We start from the raw sequence: 12,169 nt of genomic DNA on the forward strand, positions 1-12,169 counted from the left end.
GATGCATGAAGAGGTTACATAACAAGCTTGATTCGTTGATCCCTATCTCATCTTCTCAAACTTCAAAGGTTTTCCCATCTGATTTGTGTGATTAGGTGAAAGAGAAACCATAGTGGTATCACTTGGGTAGTAACATAGCATTCAGATCAAGGTCCACCGTACTGGTACCGGTCGGCGTATCGGTGGCAAGCGGCACCAGTACGGTACTGATCACGTACCGGTCCTGTTGAATGGCCGAGTTTTGGGGTTTCACATACCGATCTCGTACCGGTCCGTACCGGTCACGTATTGGTTACATACCAGCCCGTACCGGTCCCGTACCGGTTCTCCAATGATAAGCTCCCGGTACTGAATTCCACGCTGATCCAGTACCGGTTCAGGGCGGTACCGGTACGGCAAACCTTGATTCAGATCATCATACACACAAGTGAAGAAGATCCATGGCTTCATGTAAGTTAGCCGACAATGCTAGTCAATGTAGTGGTACCAAAGCTTCAATTTTTGAAGAACGGAGTGGTTATCTTTCCTTCGCATTTTTTCTTATTATCTTCATTCATTTCTGGAATCATGCCATCCCCAAATCCATCAACAGATGGCTATATTGGAATCCAATATCAGGTTATGGTACAGTCATCTATTTATTCCAATGGAAGAGAAAGGATGAAGAAGAAAGAAAATATGATTAACTTTCCAAAGGTTCCGGCCTCCATCATTATAAAGGTGGATTCTTTTACCAGCAAAGAGTCAGCAACCATGGATTGCCAAAGGTGTTGTAGTTTGGCAACAAGATTACGAACTTCCAACAACTTTATCAGTTATCTTGGTGGGAGTTCGCAGCTTAGTAGAGTGTCCTTTTACAACAACTCAATAACAGACATCTGGCACTGACTTTTTCAGCTGATCCAACACCTTTAGCTTTTGATACTCTGCTTACTTCACTGTGCATATCCTCCAAGGAAGAAGATCCCTTGCGAAAACTTGCACCCTTAGAAACTCCATTTCAGATGGTAATCCAGCATGAATCTCAAAGATACATTGCTGCTTTTCTTTCAGCAAGATCATTATTGTAAGGCTGATAGAATTCTAGTTTCCACTTCTGACTTGGTTGACTATGATAATAATCTTCTATGAAATTACCCCTTTGTTCCACGGTCATTTACTCCCTCTGCAAATGTTACAGCATTATCATGAGTCTAAGAAAATGTTTTTCAAACCTTGTTCCAGAATTCTTTTGGAACAAAGAGAAGTAAAACTTCTATTGATATGAGGCTCCATTGAATATAACCAGCTCTCATAATCTTCACTTTCCCAGTCATCATTGGTTGGATCACCTAATTTCAGTTCTTTAATGGACCTAGTGACATAACCATCTTGCAGTTGCAAATTAACACTCCAGCAGATCATGTTCATTCTAAATAGCTCTTTCCATCTAACTTATTTGTTGCGAACATCAAGAATGGGCAGTCATTCCAACTGCTTCCCAAAACTCAGGCCACCTTCTGAGAGTCTTCAATCTCAATACATCTAGTATTAAGAATTTAACCAGATCAAAAATATTTCTAGGCAAATAGCAAGCACACCTTAATCTTCAAATCTGATCTGAAACTTCTCTTTGCATGACCTAATCTGATAAGATCGGAGTCTATTATTCCCATGATCTTCAGCATAGAAGATTCAAAAGACTCTATTGCATAGCAAAAGGACCCTTTCACCAGTGCTATGGATCCTATCAACAGATCAAATCAGCACCGCTCTTTTACCAAGTTTTTGTTCTCAATTAGATAATAAATGGGATCACATATCAAATTATGTATATAAAGAGAAGAAAAAAAGGGAGAGAAGAAGAACGAAAATATGAGTAGAGATGAGAGAAAAAGTGAAGGAAGAAGAAAGAGAAGAATATGAGAAATGACACGTGAAAGAGAGAGGAGAGATTGATTCAATTTCCATCTCACCACCATTCCTCTATATGATGGTTGGATCACAATGCGAAGACAAAAATTCCCTGATAGATGGCAATATACAATCGCACTAATCACAGGCAGCAATATAAATAAGGTAAAGACAAACAAGGAAACCTAACAACTAAGAAACTCATTCTCTCCACTGAGAATCAGCAATATTATAGCTAGGGTGGCTATTTGACCACCCTATCCTAAATCCAGGCTGGCCCAAATATATTCAAAGCCTATCCAAGCCCCTTCTTGGCCTGGCTTCTCAAACAGCGCCTAGGCTTGGGATCGGCCCAAGCCTAAAATGACTAGGCCTGAGAGTACCCAAATTCACCACTATGGCCCCTTTTTGGCCCAGCTTATATTTCCAATTTGCTAAAAAACATCACCTACTGGTACAATTGGACCAGTTGATAGTCTGTAAACTTGACTGGCATCTCATACTCATAAACCCTAACCATGACAGGAGACAACCCTAACCAGCAACCACAAACATAACACATTCAAGAGAGTTTAAGAAGGAAATAAAAGAGATGAAAGAAGTAAAGAGGAAAAAACTATTAAATGTTACTTGAACTCGTGCATAAAGAGCCCAACTCAATGGCTCTACATTAGATATAGATAAAGCGACAAAGAGATTGAGAAGATGAGGTGATGAGAGGAATTAATTAGCATCGGTTTTCCCCCAATAAAATAGTGCTGACGCGGCAGGCCATATACATGCGCCAGTCCACATCAGCGCATAAACTGTTTGTAAGACTTTTTAAGTGGGTATAGGATTTTCCATATATAAAGCACTTTTATTCAAAAAATTGGCACGAGGTTGTTCCTCAGAAATTGATTTCCTACCGATGATAAAATTACAAGGGCTATAATTTATTTTCATTTGGAAGCATGGGGACAAATACCCTGAAAAGTCAAAAGTATTCTAGTTTTTCTCATATACATGTCCATTTTATAACCATTTGATATTTAGTTAAAACATTTTAAAGGTACATGATTTTTTTCCCCAACCATATTAGACACTGTAAAATCACAATTAACAATGCAGATTTTCATTTTAAGAGGAATATCATTGATTTCCATTGGAAAGCATTTGTTCATGCAGTCCAACTCTTTCTATATATGTAAACATATATATAAAACATTCACAAAAGAATGTTTGAGTTCATATTAGCTGTGTTATTCAATAGACCAGCACAAGAATGTTCATCAGAAAATGTTTCATACCGGTGATAAAATTCACAATCTCGGCCGCCTTTTAACATCATGTGTAGGATATTGTACATTTGCAGGATCATTTTCCTAGGTATCTGTAAGAAAAGAAGAACTCTTGTATGAGTATATAGAAAAATGGGAAAAGTTATGTTACCAGTTCAGCATAATTAATCAGTATAAAATATTTTACAAAACATATAAATAAAGAACTGAATAGAGATTTATACGAGAAATTACCTTGTCAGAGAAAAGATTAACACGGACAAATGAACAAAATAGATCCATAAAAGCATGCAGGATCAGAGAATTTTGATGGGGCTACAAAAAGATGAAACTGAGCATGTCAGATATGATTGAAATTTATCACTTCCATGATATAAAAACCAAAGTTAAAATTTCCTGACAGGAGAATTGTGAATGGAGATAAGGTAGAAAAATGACTCACCAGCAATGTGATAACTGTGCTACTCAAATCCAAAATAAGCCGCAAAGCTTGTTCTCGAAATGCCATTAAATCAAGAAGCAGCTAGGCAGGAGCAGAAAACAAAATACATTTACCATGTCTGGCGAGCTATTTGTTATTGCATAAAGGCTTTAACACTATAATCTGATGAAGTGCATAATATTCATAGTAGTTCTTCATTAAGAACAATCAATTACAGGAGATCTGTTAACCTTATCCTACGACACAAGATGCATTATAGGTATACAATCAAAGTGAGCTAAAATTCTAAATTAATCAGTACTTATTCATATTATATAGTGTTATTTCAAGAATTTTAGCTTATTCTAAAATTCCTAGAATTTAAGCTGTCCAGTAATGTAGTTTGTGCTATCCCCTTCTCAATCTTTATTAATTCGTCCACAGATATTAAGGCTGCTTTGTACCTTTTACAAGGCTCGTGCAATATTATATGTACTGTCCTACATAAGAAGATGAATAAAACAACATGCACATATTACTTTTCTTTATATGAGAAATCAAACTTCTACCATATAAAGCTTGCCAGAAAGAAAAGGTAGAAAACTAATACCAAGTCATACATGTTTTCTTTTTTAGGACTTGAATGACTTATGCAGGCAAAACATTTCCAATGTTATTATATAATAGAAAATGGAAAGAATAGACTATGGCATTTACCTCAGGACCCAGACCCATGTCAATTACATCAAACCACTTTCTTTCACATTATCAAGTATTTAAACTTGTAGCCAAAGTCGGATGCATTTCAAGCAGAGCACAAGTGGGATAACAGAATGAAGAAATAATATGGGTAAAAAAAGTATGCTTGACTTTAATTATTTCTCCTTTTTTTTTGCTGCTGGCAAGCAGAAAAGAAATGATTATGGATTCAGCACATACCATGACCCATGGTTCTAGGCTTTGAAAATAAACTTCTGCATTTTCATTTAAAGCATCAAGAGCAGATTTGTCAACCTGAAAGACTGATTAGTCAATACAAGAAAAAGATTTTCTTGCTACTAAGGAGAACTCAAACAGTTAAGGGGGATAATATCTTACTCGCTCCAACTGCAATTTGCTAGGATGCTCCGGAAATTTCTTTGACACAAGTATGCAGATTTTTGGGAAGTTGGGGATTATGCCAGCTTTCCAAAATGAATCTGAAAACATGTGCGAAACCAAATCTGGGCGGTCCAGGATATTATTTAACCTGTACATTTTAGTCAATAAACCTTCTGCAACTTTTGAAAGCTGAAGCACCCATTCCATGTGCAGAGCTTTTTGGACATTTCCAGAAGTTGGAGGTGCTTCGGAACCCACATTCTTCCAGTTCATAGCTGAAGGAGAAGATTCTTCAAGATTCAGGTACTCAGACCATCGCGACATGCTGTCCCACTCCCTAGATCTTAAAGATCTTGGAGACATGTCTTGGCTAGAAAATAAGTGTCTTGGTTTTGCCATCAATTTAAACCTGTAATCATCAGATTGATTTATCCTTACATGATTAAAAATTAAGCTAAGACTTGAATGCTCTGAGAAGTATTTCAAAAATGCACTTCGTATAACACAATTTAATACTGAATTGTTAGTTTTAGATGTAGAATAGTTGTGCTAAAAAGTATCTTATCTTTAAAGTTCCCTCGTGCATGCTCCATAAATAAGCTTGGAATATAAACAATATAATCTGGGAAATCAGCCACCCCCCTCTCCCCCCTCCCCCCCCCAACACACACACACATAGGGAGATGAACAAGAATACAATTCTGTGCAACTTTTTGCAATTGAACTAAGTACACATATGCATGTTCATCATTAATTGTTCAAGGGAATTGGATAACCTAGTACTATAATTTAGCTTTGTCGATTCATTATGTAGATATTGGATTAATCTGCAATATTTATGGAACCAAAAATTTAATCCCTGAGGAGGATATTGTTTCCAGTCATCATCTATGTTGCTTGAAGAGAGAGAGAGAGAGAGAGAGAGAGAAAGATGCTAAAATTTTGTCTAGAATAACTTCTAATACAAAAAATTACTGGTGAAATTGCCTTGCAAGCTTCAGAAAAGTTGATGTACCTCCTTTATTGTAAAGATCTGTAGTATATATTACAAAAAGGCATGTGGAACAAGCTCGGCTTCATGACCTTAAGATTAGTGGCTTCCATGATGGCTTTGGAAACATGATGCAAGCCTACTAGATTTGGTAATCCATAAGAGACATTGATAAAAATGTATTTTTTCCTCTTTTGCAATTGGAAATACAATAACTTTTCAATTGAGGATCCTGTTGACTAAGAACTTAAAAGATGCAACTCATTGTGGGAGAGGCACTTCAAATAACATTTTGTGCATTAAATCAAAGACCATTGGGATTAGACAACATTCATTTTACTGTTAAATTAATTAGCAAATACATATTCAAGTTACTAGCATCAAGTTAATAATATGAAAAGGCTAGGGATAGATTAGCCGATATATGGGTACTCAGATAATTTTTTGGTCTGTCCAAGGTGCCAATGTACTCCTGCTATATGGTGTAACTTCTTTTTTTATCTGGATGCCATATGCTCATATCATTTTCAAAATAAGAAGACCATATGGGTGATAAGAACTGTTTCTGAATACTGCGCCTTGCTGCAAATTTGCAAAAAGACCTTGATAAGTCAAGTTCTTGCAAAGATTTTTTTAATATGCTTATTAAGTCTTATATGGATGTGGATTCTAATCATATTATATTAAACGAATTAGCATTCATACGGGTAGAATTGGAGCCCTAACCCTATCACTTCAAAATCATGATGGTGTTAGAAGTATGCCCTAGAAGCCACGTAACGTGGCTGACGCATATTTGTAATCTAGGGCACAAATTTGTAATTTAACTCTTATTAATAAATAAGATTGGGCAATTTGTTTTTCATTCATGTTTGTATGTGTCCACGAATCGTCCAAAAAATTAATAGATGATAACACATATTCTCAAGAAGTTGAGAATTTGAGGCATATGTCATTAGGGATTAATTTCTAAATGCTTCTGATCGATAGATCCATCACGAAGGACGGTGATCGATCCGCTGAGATTAGTGCACAGATCACTTAGTCAGATGGACGAGTCTCGAGTCCACGGTGTAAAGACACTGGAGTGATTATGCAAGTACTTGTTAGAGAACAAAGTACTGAGCGTGACCAAAAATAGTAGTCACATGGATGTCTATCCACTTGTCAGTGACTACTTATGCTGCAGTTGTATGACTGGTCCTTTGACCTGCGATGCTTCAGCTATTCACTGTGAGGTTGCTGTAGTTTGACGAGCATGTGAACTTGGGCCCTAGCCATTCGGATTCTTGTAGTGCGGATTGGCTACAGTAGGTTCATTTTGGAATAGGGTTGCATCTAGATGGGATCTATTGACCTTGATAGATTAGGAGTGATCCTATGTGATTTATGAGACTGAGTTCGATAAATTCCTGGCCAGGTATTTTGGAAAAAGAGTTTTTCATATCTCGAACTGGAAGTCGTATAAATTTGACATATGACGGACAATGGGGTTTGACGAGATATCCATAACCTCCATCACGTCGGGATCTATGATAGAGGGACTGTATCATACACTAACTGCACCTAGAGGTTCAGGCATTCCATTCTGCTGGGTTGCCACCACATACTGCTAGGCGTCACTAGTGGATTGTGAGACTCGAAGGCATTCACTTGGTGATCAGTGAACCCTGAGAGTAGAACTGAAATCGTTTCGATCCACTGAAAGAAATTTCAGTGATATTAAGATGGAGATCTCAATATGTCTCACTACCAGTCAGAATAGAACCTACGGGGTCACACAAATAGAGGATTTAATTAGTCAGACTATCATAATTGTGATTTGGAATCATAATAGAAATCAATCATCAATATGATTGATGATTGAATTAACCCACTAAGTGTTAGTCAGCTAATGGAAAAAGAATTAAGTGGAATTGATTGCAATTGGATTGCAATTGGGCTGATTTAATGAGCCAAATCAAATTGGGTTCGACCCAAATTGATTTGGGTTCATAATTGGGTCAATTTGATTAAACCAAGGTTTGTGCGGATTTTAAAGACCACATGTCGTCGTAGGACGAATATGACTTAAGTCATGTTCACACTATGCGGACTTTAAAGTCCACATGGCGTTGTAGGATGTATGCTCCCAAATCAATTAATTCTCCTAATGAGATTAGGAATCCTAATGTGATTAGAAAATTAGTCAATTGATTAAGTGGACACATGTCATGCATCTATGAGCACAAGGATTGGACACTTGGCATTAATCCAAGGGTGGGTTATAGTCCCATACTCCTAATAAGATTAGGAGGAGCCCTAAACCCAATCTATAAAAGGGTAGCAAGAAAGAAGTTATGAATTAATTCTCTCCTCTTCCTCTCCACGCCTCCTCTTCTTTCTTCCTCCTCCACGGCAGCAAGGGGTCTTCATCCTCCTCTTCTTCCACGGTAGCAAGGCAAGGAAGATCCACGTGCAAGGTTCCTCCTTCCTCTTCCTCCATCGCGAGCAAGGTTGAAGAAGAAAAGTTCTTCATCAAGGAGGTAATTGCAGATTCTTATTCCAACTTATGATAGTCATGAGAGGTCTTTGCAAGGAGCTAGCACTCCGGTAAGACCCATTCTCAGATGATTAGATCCTCGTGTGGATACCTGTAGAGGCCGGACAATTGTGCGGCTCAAACAGGAACCTAGAATAGATCATCAGGCTTCGGTGTTCTACACCTGCAGAATTTTTGAAGATGAGATCTTCAAATTAATAACTTCTGATTTTATTTCAGTTTTATAAATCTTAATCAACCCTTCTCAGATCCTAATCTTCCCTTCATAATGAGTTCAAAGATCTTCTGGATTTGGATCCAGAAAAAATTTTGAATTCTACGATCCGAGGCACGTTCATACGATGAACAACGTCCCGTTCGAATTCCGCTGCGAACGTCGCATCGAACAGGGTGTAACTCAGCAGTGGTATCAGAGCCATAGTTCTAGGGAGCATGATTAGGACTTAAGGATTGATTACCACATTTTTAATCTGATTTTTAATCATGGTTCGACCGCAATTAGCCCAATTCTGTAACTAGCAGCTAAGAGATACTAGCTACATGACTAAAAGAGAGCTAACTCTAAAACAATAGAATCCGGGCTACAATTCTAGGCAACATTTACTCCGAGAAGCTATCTGAAATCATTGAAACCTACAAATCAACATGACAATTTGTTCTCTCGCATGGAGCCGGCATAATAATGTGGCTAAAGACGAGATTGTTCAACAGGAGAGACAAAGAAGTTATTAATAATGATGAAACCATAATTATCTGCGGAGGAAAAAAAAAAACAAAACAGGAAGAATCAAAATGACATAAGACGATCAGGCATTTGAATGTGGTACATTTGAACTCCAACACAATAACTAAACCGACGTGGCATGATAGCATCCAAATGAAATCTAATTGACTGTGGTACATTTGAATGTTCGAACCTTCATAACGAAAACTGTCCCAGAAGAGCAAGAAATGACAATGGGACAAAAAAACCTAAAATTATCGAACTAGGCAAGAAACAGACAGGAAGAGAGACGAGTAACCTAGAAAGTTCGACTTTCGACTTCAGTTGTCCACCAACCACCTTCCTCTCGCCAGATCTTTTCGCCAACACTCACCTAGTTCTCATGGTTGTCCAAATTCCCCAAAAACGGAGGAAAAATCAAAACTTTAAGCCCCAGAGACGACAGATCCCAAAAGGCACAAGGCCTAGGATAAAAATGGGGTCAGATTCGGCACACCAAGGCAAGGAGGATGGTAGTGCGGACCGAGTAGAAGAAGACCGTCGGAGAGGATCCAGACTTGTGCTCTGATTTTAATTTTACTGATTAGACGGCGATACTGGCGTTGAAAAAGAACACACCTCACTGGTAACCACTACCCCCCCCCCCCCCCCCCCCACTCACCAACCCCACGCCTTGTGTAGCTTCTAAGCCACGCCCACATGATTCTTTTTTTCCTTTTCTTTTCTTTAGAAAGAGAGAGAAGTTACCGAGATCGGCGGCCGCGAGGGAGGGAAGGCAGTAGATGTGTGCGATGCCGGAGAAAGCGCGGAAGCTGCCGGAAGAGGCTGTCCGGCTGGTCGGGTTTTCGGTCGGATGGGGGAAGCGGGGTCGTTGGACGCAAATCTAGCAATGTCTTGCTCCTTCCATGCCCGAGTTACTGCGACTGCTGTAGCTAGGCCGCTCGCTAATTATGGCTGCGGGCCCAATCGCCGCACCGCGGGCCTCATACAACTGGACGTGTCGGATGTCCGCCTAGTTATATGGAAGCAAGTATTACACTATTACGCCAACGATCTCCAAGGGTGGAGTTGGTATTACGAAACCATGGTTGGCTCCACTTTTATTTTTTTATTATTTATAAAAATATAAATAAATTAAGTATAGCCAATTATTTATAGTACTAGGTTTTTTTTGCTTTTTTTGGCACATTATGGAGATGAAGTCTAAACTGAAAGTCAGGTGCATAAGAAAGGTGCAAAAACATATAAATATCCTCTATCATTTTCTCATAATTAGTTTCCATAAATAAAATTCTTTTAACTATTTATAGCAATACATTTGGGAATTGAATTCTCCTTTCCTTAAGCTAATAAACACTCCTCTCTCCCTCTCTCTCTCAAAATGTCTGATTGGCATTTGATAAGTAAGCTATGGAAACTATTTTTAAATTTGTAATGAAATAAAAATCCCCATAATCCTCTCCTTTTTGTGATTAACACTCCTTGTCATCACCAATCTAAATTGTCTTAGGAGTGTACTTGCTCTCTAGTCTGTGGAGTCGAAATCCTCCAACTCTCTCCCTAGTATAATTTTTTAATATCATTATTTTAAATTTAAGCATTTTCTATGATAATCTTAAAAGGAAATTACTTTCTATGTTTATCTCTAATTTTTTTAAGAAAACAAAATGCTTATTGCTTCTATTACAATTGGCTACCTTTCCTCTCCTTTCCTTCAGAGATCAAACTAATCCATATTTTCACACGTCCAATGTAATCTATCATCTTCCTTGACGGCCACCTCCTCTTCTCTGCCCTCTCTCACCTTCCCTCTTCCTTGCTCCACCCTTTTGCCTCCTTCATCGTTGTCGTCACCTCTGATAGTATGAGTGTGCTACCGCTTGCATCCTCTCCATCATTATCTAAGTCCCTATTATAAAGTTTATCCACACTCTCACTAAGCCTATCCTCACCAACAACCTCCACCTTAGCGCCACCACTAACTTCGACAAGCTCAACCTTGTCGCGCTCTCCTACACCCTTTGCCACATTACAGCCACCATAGGAGCATACACTAATTCCAGATTTTGACCATAGATTTTGCTAATTAAATCATTAATTTGACTAAGCAAACTATAAATTCTCTCTCACTCTCAAAAAAAAAAGGAAAGAAAACTATAACTTCCACTCCATCTATCTACCAAGCAATATAATGCATATCATCTTCAAAGTTAAAGCTCTCTACTAGAGGTATCCAAATGACTTTCAACTTTATTTTTTCTATATTTCCATGCATCCAACAGCTTTAATGGCCTATTCCTCTTTTCCAGGACTCATATAGCACATGAATAAATCTTGGAAGAAGCTTTCAATAGCTAGGTAGAAGATATTCAAGGCATGCTTTGCTATCCAATTTTTTATCTTTCCTCTTTTTTGGCATTATGCTAGCAATATATTTTTTATATGTACTTTTGGGTACTATTCAGATTTTCTCTCTATTTGGCTAGGATTATTGCAGATCGAGAAACTAATAATCTAGAGAGTTTGGTTTTATAAGCTTTACATAATGTGAAAAAAACCTCCGCTATTACTTGTGGTGTGGATGGAATGGTACTTAAATGAGACAAGTAACTTTCCTTTCATACTCAAACAACCCTAAATGCTCATTAATATTAACGACTCCAACTAAGCCCTTTTATCCTTGTGAGGACATGATTGACTAAGAGGGAACTTCTAAGATAACTGAAGTTATTTGTTCTAGAATTTAACTATTTGATTATTCTAGCATTTTTCCTTCACAAAAATGATATGAAAAGAAATTGATCTCAAATCTTTACTTTGCATATTTCAAGTAGTTGTGTACTTTCAATAAATATAGTGATTCAAGATGGATGAAAGAATTAACCTATGCCTCCAAGCCATTTTGCTCAACCTTTTCTTTTGGCCCTATATAGGTTAAGCCACCTTGGCTATCATGTTATATCTCTAAACACGTCCATAGTGGAATATGAAGCCAATACAGTTTCACTATCAACTTCAAATTTTCTATTCTAATATTATTTGGATGAACCCAATGATACTCCACTATGAAGGAGATTTTGGTACAAAGAACTCTAAACTTTGAATTAAACTCTTACTATAAATTAAGTGCACACATTTAAAAGGTAGTCTTTGGGCTGCCTTTGCGTTGATGCATCTTGGTGGACTTGGATATATATTTAGGCAGAGAAAGATTGTT

General features: G+C 37.8%; 1 protein-coding gene across 1 annotated transcript in view; it reads right to left on the bottom strand.

Annotated features, from left to right (window-relative positions):
- The window catches only part of LOC103709817 (probable protein NAP1), a 56,097-nt gene extending 46,154 nt beyond the window's left edge, over nt 1-9,943 (bottom strand). Inside the window, exons 1-6 of the mRNA XM_039114465.1 lie at nt 9,700-9,943; nt 4,693-5,104; nt 4,534-4,608; nt 3,616-3,696; nt 3,408-3,488; nt 3,183-3,265 (exon numbers count right to left, since the gene is read on the bottom strand). Of these exons, the coding sequence (XP_038970393.1) occupies nt 3,183-3,265; nt 3,408-3,488; nt 3,616-3,696; nt 4,534-4,608; nt 4,693-5,094 (722 nt within the window). The 5' untranslated portion in view covers nt 5,095-5,104; nt 9,700-9,943. The remainder of the gene's footprint in view (nt 1-3,182; nt 3,266-3,407; nt 3,489-3,615; nt 3,697-4,533; nt 4,609-4,692; nt 5,105-9,699) is intronic.
- Between the last annotated feature and the right edge of the window lie 2,226 nt (nt 9,944-12,169).

Source organism: Phoenix dactylifera, chromosome 16 (assembly GCF_009389715.1).
Source record: "Phoenix dactylifera cultivar Barhee BC4 chromosome 16, palm_55x_up_171113_PBpolish2nd_filt_p, whole genome shotgun sequence".
Taxonomy (NCBI): Eukaryota; Viridiplantae; Streptophyta; class Magnoliopsida; order Arecales; family Arecaceae; genus Phoenix; species Phoenix dactylifera.